Below are 20,586 nucleotides of genomic sequence, written 5' to 3' on the forward strand. Positions count from 1 at the left end.
CATCGAGGCAGACTATTGACAAACAAGTTGATTTTACAGGGGTTTGAACAGTCTCGTTTAAAGTCAGCAATTTCGCAATTTTTACGGTCGTTATATTGATCTAGTTTGCCCACATAACCTATCATTGGGTCATATGCTGTTTGACGTGTTCCATATCGATTGTTAGGCCGTTCTTGACACATTGATCTTGACTACGGATTACTCTGTTTACTTGATCAAGACATAGAACTCATGGCGGGTGTGACCTGTCGACAGGGGAGGCTTACTCCTTCTAGGCATCCGACCCCACCTCTGGTGTGTCCAGGGGTCCGTGTTTGCCCAACTCTTTATCTTGTATTCTTTGTGAGATTTATGGGATTGATCACTGTTCGTTATCTTCGCCTTTCACTTATCAAGTACCCTGGTACTTTCACATCATGAATCAAATATCGAAGTTTTTTTTAACCAAAATTGTGTCTATGCCTCTTTAAGATTATTTATACCTTCAGCTCAGATTATAATCTTTTGAAGTTTTTTCTTTTACATGCAGTTTATTTTGAATACACAGGTATCATCGTTAGACACCCTCGGTTAGTCTGGCTGTGCTATCCTCACTCACCTGTTGAGTTTTGTCCAAATATTTCAGCGTCCGATCATTGACCAAATATTGAAATACCGGCTGTTCCTGGGCACAAAGTACCGGTACTTAATACCAATCAAACCTTCTGGCTGTGTGTTTGTAAATGGGATAACACCGCGGAATATTAAGAGCCTAATTTACTTGGGTCTATCTGAATGCTGGTACTACATCTTCATTAACTGCCGCATCAAATAGGATTAGGAACAACGAATCCGTGACCGTCAAAAACTATCCTCCCTGAAAGATGTCATCAGAAAAAGGGCTAATCAATATACCGCATTCCATATAGTCACTCTGGCGATTTTTAAAGCCATTTACTTGATTTTATTGCCGATGGATTTTCAGAAAATACATATTTTTTCGATATTGGTGTATCGAAGCGAGGAATGGAACTCGTTCTTAAGAGGACAACGATTTAACGGACAGCAGACCTTCTAATTGACGGTCGCTACGTAACGCTACTGGAGAAGTTGTATTATTGTCGTATGAATGCTTTTGCCAATTGTGCAGTACTCGAGTGTTGACTTCGAGCGATCGATTACTTATCATATATCGGATACTCACACGCCACACCTGGCTTGTTTTCCCGGGTTAAGGAAGGAATGATATCTAGGTAGGATTTGTTACCAAAGATAGGTAAGACTTACGTTTATCACCCGTTAATGAAATTATTTTTATCAAACATAACTTTCCAAACATTTTCTCTGATGGAGTGAAATTCTGCGTTCTGAAAATACTGGATCCTTTGCAAGCCAGTGAATTGCACTGCGTCATATCAAAGCTTCCGCATATCACACAATGTGTTAAGTTTAGCAAAGTATGTGGACATGGTGCAATTTTGTTTTACATGTAGAAAAGTTGTTATCTTCAGTCACTTCATGAGCCGCAACTAAAAACACCCAAACCCAAACCAAATATTACAATAGATGACTATGTAAACTACTATGTTACTGTTAAAAGTAATTTACTACCCATTCTTAGACCCTAGATATTCATCAACCATCAATATAAAACAGACATGTGACTATCTTCATCCTGTCATGATTTCTCCTCAACTTTTTTCTCCAAACAAACTCCTACCTATGTCTTTTCGTACCAAACGGTCAAGTCGTACCAACAAGTCAGTTCGTACTCTGGAATCAAGGTACAAGTTGATCAAATGTTTATGAGCAATAGGAACTCTTCAGGCATCTTGCACGATGATCATCATTAACGCTAAGCGTGTGAGATAATCGAGGAGTTCCGATTGTTTATGAGGGATGAGGTGACACATACTCGGGACTAGTTATAAAACAAATTACAGGTATTGCATTAGATCATTCTATTTACAATGTGTAGCTTAGTGGATGAATATGAACAAACGGGTCCATTTCTTATTCTTAAAGTAGCCAGCATTCCTGTACAGACGGGATATATTTAAAGGAGATCAATATATATATATATATATATATATATATATATTTGTGTGTGTGTGTGTGTGTGTGTGTGTGTGTGTGTGTGTGTGTGTGTGTTGATTTTTAATAGGTATATGTATAACAAGTGGATTATTAATGCACTGGTAAATCAAAATTTGGAGGAAAACTTGTTGGCCACACTGGAAATATGACTGCTCTGAAAAGGAAGAACTCGTCTTTGGACAATGAAAATGAGTATCTCTGCCACGTTAGTGGCTAAGCAGTTAACCATTCTCACAGAGAACCGGTTTTCTGTCAGTCAATCAAAAGCAATGGTGTCCATACTGTGACACTCTTTGCTCAAAAACGAAGCAAGACTTCTTTCGTGTTGGCACTACAAGAGGAATCATCTTCTCAGTTAACCAAAGCCACGCGGGCTACATTGAAATTCCGATAGCTTAGAAATGTGACATTTCCAATTGACCACAAGTGGAACCCCGATATCAGGTATGGAGATTTGACATGCAATGGATCTGAAAAGGGTTGATTTTGTCTCTATGCGCCATATTTGAATCGGATTCACCCTGTAAATTACCGTTTCTCTAACACCACAAGAGGACCATTTTCTAGCATACCTATACATGTACCAAGTATGACGGATCTATCAAATGAACATTTGTCACGGAAACTGGTAACTAGCATCTTCGATTGCCAAGGGTTCCGACCTGTTATTCAAATCTTTACTCTTTCCAGATTCAGCCTTAATTTCATAACTACTAGTCCAATCAAACGTGTCTAATACACTACCACGTGTACGAAGAAAATAAACAATCACTATAGTGACTAAAACCTATAAGTTGTGTCACCGATCAGCAGAACAGTAGAGCTACCACGAAAAAAAAATTGGACTTGATTCTTACAACAGGACAGCTTTCATAAGTTAGTGATACTCCCCTTGGAGCGCGATCTTGTGCCAGTAGATGTTTCGTTTATTTTGTGTAAAAGTATTGCGCAGTCATCAAACTGTGCCTTTTATAACCTATACCAATATGTTTCGCTTAATCTTGTGTAAATGTATAGTGCAGCCATTGAACTGTGTCTTGTACAACCTTTACTGAGGGGCTGCATGGTAACTAAGAAATTTACAAAAACTGCCGGATAGGGCCATTTGCAAAAGCGTGATAGCACGTTTTAAGAAATATTTTAACACGCCATTGTGCTGGTCACGCTAACACGCCGTCGCGCTGTCAAGCTAATACACAACACGCCGTCGCGATTTTGCACAGTCAATCGCGTTCGATTGTGTATCAGCGCAATAGCGCGACAGCGTGTTAGCTTGACAGCGCAACGGCGTGTTGTATATTAACGCAACAGCGTGTTGTCTGATAGCGCGACGGCGTGTTGTGTATTAGCGTGGTAGCGCGACGGCGTCTTGTGTGTTAGCATGATAGCGCACACTCTCTCACCAGAGGGCGTATTACGCTGCGCTACAATACCTCTGTCAACGTCTAAATGTCAAGATTCTTGGCAAAACTTATTTCTACCTATTGCATTATAAAGTATGATTTTACAAGATTTAGTGTTAAGCTTAAAATCTTACGGGATTATTCTAGTATTATTGGATGAATGAATATTTATATAAAACCTTTTAATTCGCTCAGGTGTCTCATATTTACCAGCTTCTGCATTTATAAAATTCAGACAAGTGTTTGATTTGCTTAGATATGATCATTACAGTTTGATATGCCAAGTTAGTTTTAGTACGTTTTGATATGATTTTTAGACGTTGACAGAGGTATTAGTGGAGCGTAGCGGGACCGATAACTCTGGGTAGAGATTGGATAGCGCAACGGCATGTTGTGTATTAGCGTAACAGCGTGTTGTGTGATAGTGCGACGGCGTGTTGTGAGTTAGCGTAATAGCGCGACGGCGTGTTTGCGTGACAGCGCGATGGCTTATTGTGTATTAGCGTGATAGCGCGATGGCGTGTTGTGTGTTAGCGTAATAGCGCGGCGGCGTGTTGAGTATTAGCGTGACGGCGTGTAGTGTGATAGAGCGTTTTAAGAAACGCGCTATTACGCTTTTGTACATGGTCCAATCCGGACACCATAGCCAAGGGTAAAGATGAGAGTAATGGTTCGAAAACCCGTGGTTAGGAAAGAGGGGTGAATAATTGCTAATGGACAAAAAGACAGGCCATCAATGCAAAGCGATTAAAATAATTTAAGATGTTCTACGGTCAAGGGAAAAGGGTAGTAAATCAGGAAAATAAAGCGATTGTCTGGGCAACACCTTGGTGAGGACCAAGGGGCAATCTCCTCTTAAGTTCAAATTGCGTGACCTCATTACGGCACTAGGGCAAAGCCCCGTAAGCTCCTGAGTTATAGCATATCCATTTTTTAAATTTCAAATTATTCAGAGCAGGCTCACTAATAACTGAAGGACGATATTCTATACAATTATTGACTTTTGATTAAGTCTACTCCTGAACATACATGTACGAACGTGACAGGCATTGATTGACCGAAACTTTTATACTTACCCGAACCTGTCGTCCGCCATTTCACATGTTTACAAACGTCAAAGACGTGCTTTAATTTGATTGATCAATATAAATATCGGCAAATCTCGTACAAACTTCCCGAATCAACTGTCCCTCGGCCTTATGCACGAATCAAATGACAGTCGCGTGTCCAACTAAGACTTTCCGAGGTAAGATCATTGGTGGTCTGTCTTTGTAAAGCTGTGTATTTTGTTACTACAGTACTGTGCCATAAGTTTAACTGAAATAAGAATATCAAATACATCTTAGTAATTGGTGGTTTACGCTCTTTTAGATTTAGACAGTTGCCTCTGAGTTATATACATCATGTTGGGATTCACTTGATGCGCGTGGGGCTATTTATAGACGCCTAACAGACTTGTATTTATGTTTACCTTCTACACATGTACATTTACCTTGTAAATAATCTTCTCATTGGTTTCTTTTACATGCATATAATTAAGGGAAAGTTAATAACTTTTAAAACTAAATCATCTGCTTGAAAGTAATTTTATACAAAAATAATAGATGAACATCAGACCTAATCTCAGCGAGATTCGTCGAGGCTGGATATTTGGACTGACGCCTCTTCCGAATCTCAGACCAGTGTCACATAAAGTGATTCGGGAAATCTTACCTGAACTTCGGCCGCTTGTTGCGATTAAAATGGGTTAAATTGAATTTCTTGTCCGCTTCAACTTTTCGCCTTAGACATCCTATTAACTCCCTATCACAATGAAACATGCATTTCTTACCTTTACAAGGTGTAAATCCCACAGTAATTCAAGTTGGCTATTTTCGAAGCCATTGCAAACGGCCACCATTTCATATTTTACCTTCTCAACACTGAAGAGTTCCGATAGTTTTGGACGCCTTCAAATGGATTGATTAAATATTACACAGTTTTCTTTTTATTGCTTTTAATTTTTATGCTTAAATGCTTTGTACAAAGTAATTGTCAACCAGTAAGTTCTGTATTTTCAATCATAGTACAAATTGTCATGAAATAGTATATCGGAACTCTCCAGTGTTGAGAAGGTAAAATATGAAATGGTGGCCGTTTGCAATGGCTTCGAAAATAGCCAACTTGAATTACTGTGGGATTTATACCTTGTAAAGGTAAGAAATGCATGTTTCATTGTGATAGGGAGTTAATAGGATGTCTAAGGCGAAAAGTTGAAGCGGACAAGAAATTCAGTTTAACCCATTTTAATCGCAACAAGCGGCCGAAGTTCAGGCAAGATTTCCCGAATCACTTCATGTGACACTGGTCTGAAATTCGGAAGAGGCGTCAGTCCAAATATCTAGCCTCGACGAATCTCGCTGAGATTACATCAGACCATGCTGCTTTAAAATTCCTTATCTTCAGTAGATTACGTTATAAATATTTCATCGCCATAAATATTTAACACAATTACGACTTTTTCTTTCTTTTTTTTCTACCTTCTGCCCCACCAAACACCAACCTCCCCACCCCACCTCCAACGCCTAAGGCGAGCTAAGAAAATTGGTATTGAAAAAACACAGTCTGCAGATTCTGAAAGAACAACCAAACTTTATGTCCACTCGATTTGGATTGAATTGCTTTTTCCAAAGTGCATATAAAATGCGTGCTTGAAAATCATGTCACATTCGTGTAATCATTTTTACACTACGTCGGTTGATGGCACAGAAAATCCATATTTGTTTGAAGTCAGCAAAGGTTATCACGGATGCACTACTCTACTGGAATAACCAGAATTCTGCTAGCCTCCGTGGTAATCAGCCGTATTAAAACACGACATTTACGTTCATTAAAAACACTTTATCTCGAATTCGGCCCTACTTGTGATCAGTTCAGGCAATGCTTTTAAAATACGTTGATTTATCAAGGCGAAAGGCTAGTGAAATATGAATGTTTGTATTTCACTTTCTTTGGTTGAAACGCTTTATCAAGTCCAAGAATTCAATTTTTGCAGAAGTTGCCAAGACAGCCGATAGCATTCATTTCATTCGTTTATCAATGTTATTCCTCTTTTCAGAGAGTATGTAGTTTCAGCATTTAAACACATAACATTTTGATGATTATTTCCCAATTTAAATGAAATATAAAATGACAACTTTACAGTTAAGGCCAGCTACCTTGGACGTATGGGTCGCTCGACCCCCCCCCCCCCCCCCCCTTATAAGCTAAGGGATTTTGATTGAGCAAATTCTTATGTTTTAGCACTTAATTCCAGGAATTTGATTTGAATTCCTAAAACATTTCATCTACATTTTAATCACAGACACATCATGAATAACCTATTGCTTTCTACAATGTTGTTACTATTACATTTATTTTCAACATTAGGACAATCACCCCATTCCTCTTGTGGATATCAGAATTTGTCCCGGTTTGATAGATGCTGTATTGGGGGATGAGTTACTTAAACGTTATGGTAAAGTAGAGTCGCTTCAGGCTTTTACTCAATACTGGCTTCAAAATTCAAGGGCACTGTAGGCTTTTGAAAATTAAGGAATATGACGTCACAAAAATGTTTTTGTAACTTTCAAATGCCAAATATGATCCGCACGAAATCAACCAGGAGGTTTTCAGTATAACGTGTAATTTGAATGGAAATTTCTGATACTTGTATGATACAGACTTCTTAAAGTCACAGTAAAATTGGTCCGTGGGGACGGGAATGCTCATGTTTGTGACGTTACAAAATTGAGCTATCAAACATGAAATATATACTTATAATGTTATTTCATGAGTTTATAACTTTCAATAGAAAATAGAAAGGATAGTTTAAATTAAGGTTACGCATTAAATCATGTTAAACATTCATTGAAGAAACATGGGGTACTAGAAATTTGCAAATTGTGCAATCAACGAAGACGATATGCAATAATTATCACATGCTTACATTTATGTTATATCCCCATGATGCAAACAATCTAGACATCATTATTATTATCACTTACACATGTATTTTGTAATATCTAGACATCATTATTATTATCACTTACACATGTATTTTGTAATATCTAGACATTATCATTATTATCACTTACACATGTATTTTGTAATATCTAGACATTATTATTATCACTTACACATTTGTCTTGTAATATCTAGACATTATTATTATCACTTACACATTTGTCTTGTAATATCTAGACATTATCATTATCACTTACATATTTATCTTGTTATATCTAGACATTATTATCATCATTATCACTTACACATTTGTCTTGTAATATCTAGACAATATTATTATCACATACACATTTATCTTGTTATATCTAGACATCATTATTATCATTATCAGTTACACATTTATCTTGTAATATCTAGACAATATTATTATCACTTACATATTTATCTTGTCATATCTATACATTATTATCACTTACATATTTATCTTGTCATATCTAGACATTATTATTATCACTTACATATTTATCTTGTAATATCTAGACATTATCATTATCACTTACACATTTGTCTTGTAATATCTAGACATTATTATAATTATCACTTACATACTTATCTTGTAATATCTAGACATTATCATTATCACTTACATATTGTCTTGTAATATCTAGACATTATTATCACTTACATATTGTCTTGTAATATCTAGACATTATTATTATCATTATCTCTTACACATTTATCTTGTAATATCTAGACATTATTATCATCACTTACATATTGTCTTGTAATATCTAGACATTATTAGTATCATTATCACTTACACATTTATTTTGTAATATCTAGACATTATTATTATAATTATCACTTACATACTTATCTTGTAATATCTAGACATTATCATTATCACTTACATATTTGTCTTGTAATATCTAGACATTATTATCATCATTTACACATTTATCTTGTAATATCTAGACAATATTATTATCACTTACACATTTGTCTTGTAATATCTAGACATTTTTTTTATTAACACTTACATATTTATCTTGTAATATCTAGACATTATTATCATCACTTACACATTTATCTTGTAATATCTAGACAATATTATTATCACTTACACATTTGTCTTGTAATATCTAGACATTTTTTTTTATTAACACTTACATATTTATCTTGTAATATCTAGACATTATTATTATCATTATCACTTACATATTTATCTTGTAATATCTAGACATTATCATTATCACTTACACATCTGTCTTGTAATATCTAGACATTATTATTATCATTATCACTTACACATTTATCTTGTAATATCTAGGCATTATTATTATCACTTACACATTAATCTTGTAATATCTAGACATTATTATTATTATCACTTACATATTTGTCTTGTAATATCTAGACATCATTATTATTATCACTTACACATTTATCTTGTAATATCTAGACTTTAATATTATCACTTACACATTTGTCTTGTAATATCTAAACATTATCATTATCACTTACATATTTATCTTGTAATATCTAGACATTATTGTTATCTTTATCACTTACACATTTGTCTTGTAATATCTAAACAATATTATTATCACCTACATATTTGTCTTGTAATATCTAGACATTATCATTATCATTATCACTTACATATTTATCTTGTAATATCTAGACATTATCATTATCATTATCACTTACATATTTATCTTGTAATATCTAGACATTATCATTATCATTATCACTTACATATTTATCTTGTAATATCTAGACAATATTATTATCATTATTACTTACACATTTATTTTGTAATATCTAGACATTATCATTATCACTTACACATTTGTCTTGTAATATCTAAACAATATTATTATCACTTACTTATTTGCCTTGTTATATCTAGACATTATCATTATCACTTACATATTTATCTTGTAATATCTAGACATTATTATTATCATTATCACTTACATATTTATCTTGTAATATCTAGACATTATTATTATCATTATCACTTACACATTTATCTTGTAATATCTAGACAATATTATTATTATTATCATTTATACATTTATCTTGTTATATCTAGACATTATTATCACTTACATATTTGTCTTGTAATATCTATACATTATTATCACTTACATATTCATCTTGTGATATCTAGGTTTTTATGTCAAATTAAAAGGTCAGTACTAGTGTTTTAGCGGGAAAGTAAATACATTGAAACGGCATAATTTTTTTAATGTTATATGGAAAACATTGGTAAATTTAATGTAAATATTAACTTTTTTGTTGTTGCTTACATTCAGTGATGTCAAAGAATGTTCTCACAGACTCAAAGCCAACACGACGAAAAAACAAGACCAAATTGAAACTTTCCTGGGACACACCCACAAATGAGGAGCGAATTGCACATCAAATTGATCAGTTCATAGGCGAGGTTATCGAGAGCGCCAAACAGGAATACCTTGAGCAAGAGCGCCCAAACAGCTTAAATGGTAATATTAATCTTTCTTTGATAGATGATACGTATGTTTGCATTTTATTTTAAAAGGTGGGAAAATTTGATAAGCAAAAATGCAACATTCTAGATAAAGTTGGATAATATCAATATGTATTTTTTAAAATATATTTTTCACTCCTGATTGTCATACACGAAAATACATGTATAAGCAACCCTAACCATATAGCGTTTAATACCGTACCAATGGATACTCTCTCTCTCTCTCTCTCTCTCTCTCTCTCTCTCTCTCTCTCTCTTTTACTTAGTTTTATATTAAATTCTCATTCTATTATAACCAGAAATTTGAATATCACAAATAAAAGAGGAATTCAACATCGTGGAAATTATTCAAAAAGCGAGCTGTAAATGGAGTCAATTTTATGATATCTAAAACGATAATTTCAATAATTCTTCAGTACAAACAGAACCCCTTCCCGAATATAGATGTTTTTCGCTTAATAAATAATACATGACCGAGGATCTTGCAATATGGATTCAATAGAACGGAAATTTTTGTAAAAAAGATCTTAAAAACTACAGAACAAAGTGAAGAGGTCTTTCACCGACAACAGATACCCGCCGTTAATATCACCGACAACAGATACTCGCCGTTAATATCACCGACAACAGATACTCGCCGTTAATATCACCGACAACAGATACTCGCCGTTAATATCACCGACAACAGATACTCTCCGTTAAATTTCAGAAACTGTGTGTACATATTACAATTCGTTCAGTTTTTAGCCTACCAGATCCCAAGGCCATTTTCTTAACAGAATTTGTTTTTTGTCAGTCTGTATATTTCTTTTCCCGTAGTTAATTTTTCACTTTGTAAACTTCTCCAGAACTAAACCGTCAGGAAATTCATATTTGTTCATGTGAAGGACCATGTTCAATTCCAAGGGAAGATGATCAAAAAATAAAAAAGGGTGTTTAAATAAAATCTTCCTCAAAATCTAGCACTAGAGCTTGTATTAATGCTTTCTTGAATAATGAAAAATCTATAACCTTCTTGAAATCATGGCTTTGTGATCCCACATTTCTTAGAGTGATATACAAATTGTCAAAATTACATTTTGATATGCAACCATCGTTCTGTAGTGTAAATTCAACTTTGCTCACCCCACCCAGTCCCTTGTAGCAAGTTTGGAGCCACATCAGGGATAGGGGTTTTGATATTATCATGAAGTAGTGAACTTGCTCAAGTGATCGATAAGGCCCATCACGTGATCCATGAGGCCCATCAAGTGATACATGAGGCCCATCACGTGATCGATGAGGCCCATCACGTGATCGATGAGGCCCACGCGCCTCTTGTTTGTTTTGGAAATGTAAAGTGATAGGTACGAAATATATCTGTTGCGTTAAAGTAAATTTCTGATATACATCCTAAAATCTGAAGAATATCCTTCTTTAACGTTCAAATTCAAAATACTTGGTTAGACAACCCTCCTTTTCGTGGACAGAGTGAATTTTATTAAAATTTAATCATATTAACTGTTCAAAATCTTCATTGTGTATAATAGGACACTGCGGAATATACCTCAATCACGACTTGAAGGAAGAGATGATAGAACTGACAACAAGAGAAATTACAGACAGCCACGAAGACATAGATGACTATAATGTAAGTTTTGTCATTTGAAAAATGTGATTAAATCGGTAAATTTTGAGCTATTCAACAAATGAAATTATATTTGTTGTTAGGACTTTATGGTTTCGGTCATGTTTCTGGATGTATATATCCGCGGACCAAAGTACATAAAAAGTACACACTGAATTTCATTCAGATTTTCACAAAGGATAGGTGTGATATAACGAGTAACAACAGCTGGTTAAAATTCTGGAGTCCTCTGTTCATGAGTACAGCTGGAAAAAAGGTTAGGGAGTCTTGGCGGGGGGGGGGGGGGGGGGTGCTGTCTCTGAACTCTCTTGTTTGTTATTCATAGGTTATTGATTGGAATATTGAGAAATGGCTGTTGCGCGAGACAAAGCGGACCTGGCTTGCGAGGTCTTCTGCGCAACAACCGAGTTGATGACCTTCCATATTTGGTAATGATTACACAAACAGGTGGCACTAAAAGCCGGATCGAACTAGTTTGCAACAAACATACATGTACAGGATGAAAGCAGAGTTAATTTCAATGGAAATATTAAAGATTCCGTGAATATCAATATCTTACAGTAAAAGCACACATTACAAGTGCTAAATAGGTTACTAGTACATGCAAATTATCTTCGGCGTTGGAGAATGACTTGATTCAAGATCAATCCCACAGAAAAACCTTGCAAAAGACAGTGTCTAAGATTTACCAATGGGACCTTCCATGTACTGCGTTACATGAAAACAAACTTTATACATGTATCATTTTGTTGCTAATATGAAATAGCATCTGCATATCTGATTAAAGGAAAAGTCTGTAGATGTTCTGCATGATACTAACAGAATACTAAATAACCTCCCAAGATATATAAATCCATTGCTGTATTTCTGTGGTTTCCGGAGATAATTGGTTTTCAGCGACCCGAGTCTTTAATCAATGAGAATATTAATAGAGTTCTCGTGTTGACCATACATGTATGTCGCTCTCCTCTGAAATGGATTCTAGCGACAGAATTGCGGATCAAATGACAACCGGATTCTCAGATTCTAATGGGAATAAATGGTGGCAATTGATGCATATAAATGCTTTAATCCCTAACTTGGATGCACTCGAACCTCTTATAAATGTTCCCTTCCCTAACATGATTGTAATCGAACCTCTTATAAATGTTCCTTTCTCTAACAGGAATGCACTCGAACCTCTTATAAATGTTCCCTTCTCTAACAGGAATGCACTCGAACCTCTTATAAATGTTCCCTTCCCTAACATGATTGTAATCGAACCTCTTATAAATGTTCCCTTCTCTAACAGGAATGCACTCGAACCTCTTATAAATGTTCCCTTTTCTAACAGGAATGCACTCGAATCTCTTATAAATGTTCCCTTCCCTAACATGAATGTAATAGAACCTCTTGTTAATGTTCCCTTCCCTAACAAGAAAGTACTCGAACCTCTTATTAATGTTCCCTTCCCTAACAAGAACGTACTTGAACATCTTATATAAAAATTAATGCAGTTTTGTGTTGGTCTGCTCGATCTCGAATCGCAGCAGACGACTACGGCACGAGAAATCCATGTAGATATTAATGTCTCCTTAATATTATTATATTTCCGTGTTATCTTTACCTTTTCATTATGCTCTATGACAAAAAAATCAATATTTTTATGAGCAAAGAGTTTTTGATGTTTCATTACAATTGCCAATGCCGCAACATTTTTTCTCAACATTTCGAATCCTTTTTGAGCATTAAAATATCACTAGAGAAATCTTATGGCATTGTTCTTAAGCATTCATTCCAAATTCGTATCATATCGACCAATACCACCAAACAATAATTGTCAAACGAATGGATAATCCAATATTAACTGCAAACAATCCCGACACTTAATTAAAGACATTGGAAATATTATTCAGATTAATTAATTCTAAATGAGTAGTTCACATTTGGCAGAGTAGATGGACAATTTCTAATTAACAGTTGTAAAGAAAAATTATGCTGGTCTTGTATTGCACGTAGTTTAGATTACTGTCGTTTCAACAACAAAAAAATTGAATTACAATCTTTCAATAATTGAAGTAGAAGATCTCTTACGCTGTATGTAATCATTCTAATTGATTTAACTGTTTGTAAAAGAACTAGCACTGTTCCCCAGCTAGGGTTGAATTAGATTTACTTGTTGTTGAATACATTCTCATATGAAAAACGATTTACCCATTGATATTGTGGACATGTTCATGTTGTTACAGGGGGCATGTCCTTATTGTTATAGGACATGTTGTTATAGGGGCATGTCCTTATTATTATGGGGGCATGTTGTTATAGAGGTATGCCCTTATTGTTATAGGGGGCATGTTCCCATTGTTATAGGGGCATGTCCTTATATTCTTACAGTGGTATGTGGGACATGTTCTTATTATTACAGTGACATGTTATAATTGTTATAGACAATGTTTTTTACCATTATGACTCCGATGTTAGGAGCAAAGTTCCCATTGTTATAGAGAGTAAATCCCTTTTGTTATAGTCAACACGCCTCCATTATTATAGTCAACATGCCTCCATTGTTATAGTCAACACGCCTCGATTGTTTTAGTCAACACGCCTCCATTATTATAGTCAACATGCCTCCATTGTTATAGTCAACACGCCTCGATTGTTATAGTCAACACGCCTCCATTGTTTTAGTCAACACGCCTCCATTGTTATAGTCAACACGCCTCGATTGTTATAGTCAACACGCCTCGATTGTTATAGTCAACACGCCTCGATTGTTACAGTCAACACGCCTCCATCAACACGCCTCCATTGTTTTAGTCAACACGCCTCCATTGTTATAGTCAACACGCCTCCATTGTTATAGTCAACACGCCTCCATTGTTACAGTCAACACGCCTCCATCAACACGCCTCCATTGTTATAGTCAACACGCCTCCATTGTTATAGTCAACACGCCTCCATTGTTATAGTCAACACGCCTCCATTGTTATAGTCTCCATTGTTATAGTCAACACGCCTCCATTGTTATAGTCAACACGCCTCGGTTGTTATAGTCAACACGCCTCGATTGTTATAGTCCACCTGCCCCCATTGCTTTAGTCCACATGCCCCATTCTTATAGTTGACATACCCCCTAGTGATAGTAAACATATCCTCCCTATATCGTTATAGTGGACATATCCCATTGAGATAGTAGACATATCCCCATTGTTTTAGTGGGCATACCCCCTCCCCCTATTAGCTGTGTATTGTTATAATAGACATATCCCATTGAGATAGTAGACTTGTTATAGAGGGGCTACCCTTATTAGATATGTATTGTTATAGTAGACATATTCCCATAGTTTTAGTGAAAATGCTTCCATTTCTATAATGGATATAATCTTGTGATAGATGAATCATCGTTAATGTTATAGTGGACATGCAGGCAATATTGTTTTCCTCTATACAATCAATACAATTAAAATGGAATTTTAGAAAACGCGATAGCAAAATCTAAATGATATTCTACAGTATGTTTCTTACAATACATTAAGCGGAGACTTAAAATTGCATTGGATTTTATTTCCAACGAAGGACGGTGGGATTGGTTGCTACAGTTATATGATAGTAATCCAACATTATTCAAACGCGCGACTGTTTTATGGCTAACCGTGCGATTGCTGTAGTCCGTGTTTAGCTATCACAATATGATGTTTCTCTAGAGTTGGTTTTATCACTTAAAGGTTCATTAAAAGACTCGCTGGCTCGTCATTAATGTCTATCCTGGTGGGATCATATTTGATGATGATCAAAGAGAGTCGTTTTACATTACGAGCGTTATTGTCAGTCTTTTTTCCAGATTTTAGATTAAATTGCATACCACTTTGAAATGAAAGACATTGATTTGATACAAGTGAAATTGTACTATCTTTGTATGGAACATTAGTTTACTTTCTCTGTTGATAAAGAAATGTTTTTTTTTTCATTACGATCACTATTCTTTAAAAGACCGAGAGATTGCAAGTTTGACATTTCATGAGACTCGAAGAGAAACCGTTTTATGCCCCCATGTAATCGGAGATTCGGGGTCATTATAGTTCTCAAGAACTTTAACCTTGGTTATAGCTTTACAATGAATTGTGACAGGGCTTTCATACTTCACATAAAAAGACCTTTCTTTTCGACCAAAATTTTGACCTTGTTGTATTACACATAGAATATCGTGTTGTATTACATATAGAATATCGTGTTGTATTACACATAGAATATCGTGTTGTATTACACATAGAATATCGTGTTGTATTACACATAGAATATCGTGTTGTATTACACATAGAATATCGTGTTGTATTACATATAGAATATCGTGTTGTATTACATATAGAATATCGTGTTGTATTACACATAGAATATCGTGTTGTATTACATATAGAATATCGTGTTGTATTACACATAGAATATCGTGTTGTGTTGTATTACACATAGAATATCGTGTTGTATTACACATAGACTATCGTGTTGTATTACACATAGAATATCGTGTTGTATTACACATAGAATATCGTGTTGTATTACACATAGACTATCGTGTTGTGTTGTATTACACATAGAATATCGTGTTGTATTACACATAGAATATCGTGTTGTATTATTGATTGATTGATTTTATATTGTTTAACGTCCCTCTCGAGAATCTTTCACTCATATGGAGACGTCACCATTGCCAGTGAAGGGCCGCAAAATTTAGGCCTATGCTCGGCGCTTATGGCCATTAACTCGCAGGGAGGGATCTTTAACGTGCCTCAGCTGTTGTGACACGGGACCTCGGTTTTTGTGGTCTCATCCGAAGGACCGCCCCATTTAGTTGCCTCTCACGACAAGCAAGAGGTACTAAGGACCTAATCTAACCCGGATCCCCGCGGGATCCGAAAGACCCGTGGATCTCATTTTTAAATGCCGAGCGTTTGGTGAAGGAGCAATCACTACGTTTGTTAACGTCTTTTAAGTTTTACGTGGCCATGGCACGAACGGAGCTCGAACTCACGACCTCCCGGTTATACGAAGCGAACGCTCTCCCACTGAGCTATTGCGTTATATTAGATATAGACAATCGTGCTGTATTACATGTGGAATACGTGTGATGAAAAGTACATATTATATCGCAGTTATTGCGTTTTCGTTTTTTCTATTGTTTGAAACATTAAAATTGTGATACAAATAATAAAATATATGTAGTACCGAGAGTCGGGTTCACAATTTTGGCACTATAGAGTGAATCCAGCATAGGGAATTCAACCACATTGTAGTTGAAAGTGAAATATCGGGTTTTTTTCTCTTCACATTGCATTATTCAATATCATTGCCAAAAACTATAGTGAAAAAAAATAACTTGTGAGAGAAAATTTCATTTCCCCAAAAGACGAACGTCTCTTAACAGGCTGTTATTGGATCTACAACGTGTGGACAGTTTTGTGTTAGGCAGTTGGTCTTAATGATTTGTGGTACGTTATGAATCAATGCTCTTTACTGATGATTGCTCTATAAGAATAAAACATTCAAACAAAAATGTTAATACATGTATGTGGAGATATATAGGGCTGTCATTTCAGTTTCAGCCGATAAGAAACAAGAAATTGTAGACCTTTTCAAGTCGTCAAGGATGGCGTTTTAGCAAATTATTGCTAAACAGTGTTAAGATTGTTACAAATTAAGGAATAAACGTTAAGTTTGAAGATTTTTTTGCACAGAGAGTTTGGTTGAGTGTCTGTACAGAGTCTATTCTGATAAGTTTGGTTGATTTTTGCCATGAGTAAGGGAAGAAAGATATAGAAGATTCCTTTATTTTCAGACACATAGAATCAGGGGGAAACACTTTCTATTGACAGTTGTAACCACCCTTTTCCGTTATTTGTCCGTGCAAACTTAGTTATTTTATATACAAAGTACGAAGAGATACTGGGTGACTGCCGCCCCTTTATATATACCTCCACCACTTTGAAAAACGATGTTATGTTCCTGAATTTACAATAATAGGAGCATCGAAGGCAGTAGTACAAAGAATTGTCTAGTATAGTGAAATAGGTCAAATTCCAGCTTGTTTATTGTGAAATTGAGTCACATTGTAGCAAGGTATAACAGTATGTGGCGACATTCTTTATCTTCACTGTGCATACACGTACGTTCTAATGGGACACCCCACGGGGCCTGTCCAAACTGGGCATACTTAACTGTTTTCTCAATTACCGGTGAGGATCATTACATCATCAAGGTTTAAGCAAACTTTGTGTGATAGCAGATCTATAAATTTAACTCCCTTTTTAACCAGTTCAGTTGAATGCGAGGTTCCGTTACCTCAACTCATCATGAATCTCACATGACAGTTTAGGTTTCATAAATTTCTTAACAATATTAACAACTGCTTAATGGAGGAAAGGATGTAATGACCTATAAATGTGTAAAAAGGTGTAGTGGACTTTGACGTTGAATTAAGGGTAAAAAAAAGAAGATGAAGTCGAATACTTGTTCAAATATTTAAGAGAAAAATTTAAACCTTGACCTAATAAAAGAAAAAGAATTTAAACTAACCTAGGAAAGGTTAGAAGAAAATGTCTAGTTCTTCCGAACTTTGCCACCGAATCACCGATTAACGACAGTGTTCGAGTAAATATACGATTGGTTGTATATTGTTTAACGTCCCACTCAAGAATGTTTCACCCATACGGAGACATGGTATATATACGAATGGTGTAACCAATCAAATCGAAGATACTACATATAGAACATCTAGCCAATAGAAATGAAAGTAACAAGTATGATTTAGGAAAATAAACCCAACCCGATCATAATGATTTTAAAGTAAAGCAGTAGAAAATCTGTAACGATATTGGTTGATTCTATTACACTTTATTACCAGTATGTCTCGTCATTATAAAGTCATGAACCGGAGGAAAATTGTAAGTCAATGACGTTGACCATAAACAAATAGCATTAGTTTAGGGTTATGACCCACCATTAAGCAACGCTTATGCCAAGCACAAGTATCAAATTATCACTCCATTTTGAAGTTATATAGCCCAGACAAGTAATTGTTCTACCTGAATACATGATTTTCCCGGTCATAAGAAACAGGTTACTGCGTTACGTTGGTGTGACCCAGACAAATCCTCCTTATTTTTTGGACAATAACTATTGACCAGGATTCAGAATCACGACACGCTGTCCAGTCATAGGTAAATATGTGCCAAAGGTTACCTTCTAATTCTACTCCATCACAAAACTATTTCTAAAAATTTGGGAAGGATGAGCCACAGCGATCGAATCTGGTATTCTTCTGAAGCAACTGTTGCGGAGTAATAACTCTGGGGAAATTGTTAACACTTTCTTCAAATGACCGATTTCTTGAGACACAATCAGCCACGATTTTATCGATTAGCTTATTAAATTTTTTCCTTCCATCGTGAGTCGATTAAGCAATTTTCCATCAAAGGTTCATCTATCCGTTCACGGAAGCAGTCTTCATCATTAACAATTCAATATTATGGCAATTACGTCTCGGACGGTGATATATGAGAGAAAGGTATCATTGATTACACAGATCTTTGGTGGTAAAGTCCTCCAGGCGCAATGTTATTCTTATCTTGGATTTGTAATTTTCCTCATCGTCTATGATTGATTGATAGTATATTGTTGAACCTCCCTCTCCAGAATTTTTCACTCATATGGAGACGTCACCACTGCAGGGGAAGAACCGCAAAATTTAGGCCTATTCTTGGCACTTACGGCCTTTTTTTATTAGGGGGGGGGTTCTTTATCGTGCCACACCTGCTGTAACACGGGGCCTCGGTTTTTGCCGTCTCATTCGAAGGACTTACGACAAGCAAGGGGTACTGAGGACATATTCTAACCCGGATCCCGGGGGTAGGGTACTGAGGACATATTCTAACCCGGATCCTCGCGGGATTCATCATCTATGTATTTGAAATACTTGAAGATTGATTATGATGCTTTTCTTATTAGGACACTGTATACTGTATAAACAATATAGTCACAAATTCATCAATTATATCTGTTGTTACAGAATATTTTCCAAAATATTAACACATACGTACAAATACACACTCAAAGACAGCACATGCGCAAAGAGTACCGAAAAGACAAACTCCGTAGCGAAAGTAAAGATCTATCTGTCGACTTTAAGTCAAAATGGTATCCATCCAAATGATGTGAATGAAAACACGGAATATAATTCCTCTTATTGAAGTAAAAGACTTGTTTTATTGTTCATCAGATTAACGATAACCAGACGTATCAGCGCCACTCCTCAGACGACAACAGATACCAGGGCGACCACGGTCCGGCCAGAACCAGTAAGTTAAAACAGTCAATATTCTAAGTCCACTCCCCTGACCAGTACTGTATAATATCCGTTTTTCTAATACAAATGCTTTCCATTCATTGGAAAAATGATTGTTCTAATAATAATATTCAACGTACTACTTATCGGGTTCACGGGTCATGTGACCGGTCGGCAGCGGATGCTCACTCCTCTCAGTCACCTGGTATGATCCCACCTCTGGTATGTCCAGGGGCCGTGTTTGCCCAATTCTTTATTCTGCATTCCTTACAGGGGTTATGGGGATTGATCACTGTTCGTTATCTTCATCTCTGATGATAAAATGAGTTATTTAGTCTTTCATGAAACAATGCACGTACAACATAATTACTGCATGTTAAATGCATTTTAGATCGAGCGGCAGAGTTAGACGAGGGGAATCCCCTGTTAGCAGGCAATGCCCACATGCCAAAAAGGAGGTACCTACGCTTATTACAAAGACACATACTGAGAATGTGCTGTCAGTGCGCTTGTCTCGTAAATAGCAATGACTTCACATAGCAAATTTCACTAAACTGTGTCATCTCATAAAATAACACTACCCTAGATAGATGTTTCAAAATATACGTGTACATGTATTGTTCAGCGTTCCAAATTAAAGTATTCTAGAAATAAAACTTGGATCTGT

The 20,586-nt window shown here is 35.7% G+C and overlaps 1 protein-coding gene and 1 long non-coding RNA gene across 3 annotated transcripts in view; one reads left to right on the forward strand and one right to left on the reverse strand.

The window, feature by feature from the left end:
• LOC125679088 (uncharacterized) overlaps positions 1–20,586 on the reverse strand; it is a 33,249-nt gene that overhangs the window by 12,548 nt on the left and 115 nt on the right. Inside the window, exon 2 of the long non-coding RNA XR_007371701.2 lies at positions 20,060–20,230. This is a non-coding gene — a long non-coding RNA (uncharacterized LOC125679088). The remainder of the gene's footprint in view (positions 1–20,059; positions 20,231–20,586) is intronic.
• LOC125679066 (uncharacterized) lies at positions 646–20,575 on the forward strand. 2 transcript variants are annotated; one of them, XM_048917990.2, is made up of 5 exons: positions 646–1,255; positions 9,785–9,973; positions 11,508–11,608; positions 19,854–19,932; positions 20,311–20,575. In XM_048917990.2, exons 2-5 carry the CDS (start codon positions 9,787–9,789, stop codon positions 20,457–20,459), a joined length of 516 nt encoding a protein of 171 aa, XP_048773947.1. In that variant the 5' UTR covers positions 646–1,255; positions 9,785–9,786; the 3' UTR covers positions 20,460–20,575. The 2 variants fall into 2 exon arrangements, with proteins under 2 accessions (XP_048773947.1, XP_048773938.1); XM_048917981.2 differs by lacking the exon at positions 646–1,255 and adding an exon at positions 4,661–4,725.

This window comes from Ostrea edulis, chromosome 1, assembly GCF_947568905.1.
Source record: "Ostrea edulis chromosome 1, xbOstEdul1.1, whole genome shotgun sequence".
NCBI lineage: Eukaryota > Metazoa > Mollusca > Bivalvia > Ostreida > Ostreidae > Ostrea > Ostrea edulis.

Bases quoted from the DNA above. Each gene is read 5' to 3' on its own strand.
- LOC125679066 (XM_048917981.2), top strand. From the start codon at position 4,692: ATGACAGTCGCGTGTCCAACTAAGACTTTCCGAG. The intron at 4,726-9,784 runs GTAAGATCATTG...GCTTACATTCAG, and splicing joins TCCAACTAAGACTTTCCGAG to TGATGTCAAAGAATGTTCTC. The intron at 9,974-11,507 runs GTAATATTAATC...TGTGTATAATAG, and splicing joins GCGCCCAAACAGCTTAAATG to GACACTGCGGAATATACCTC.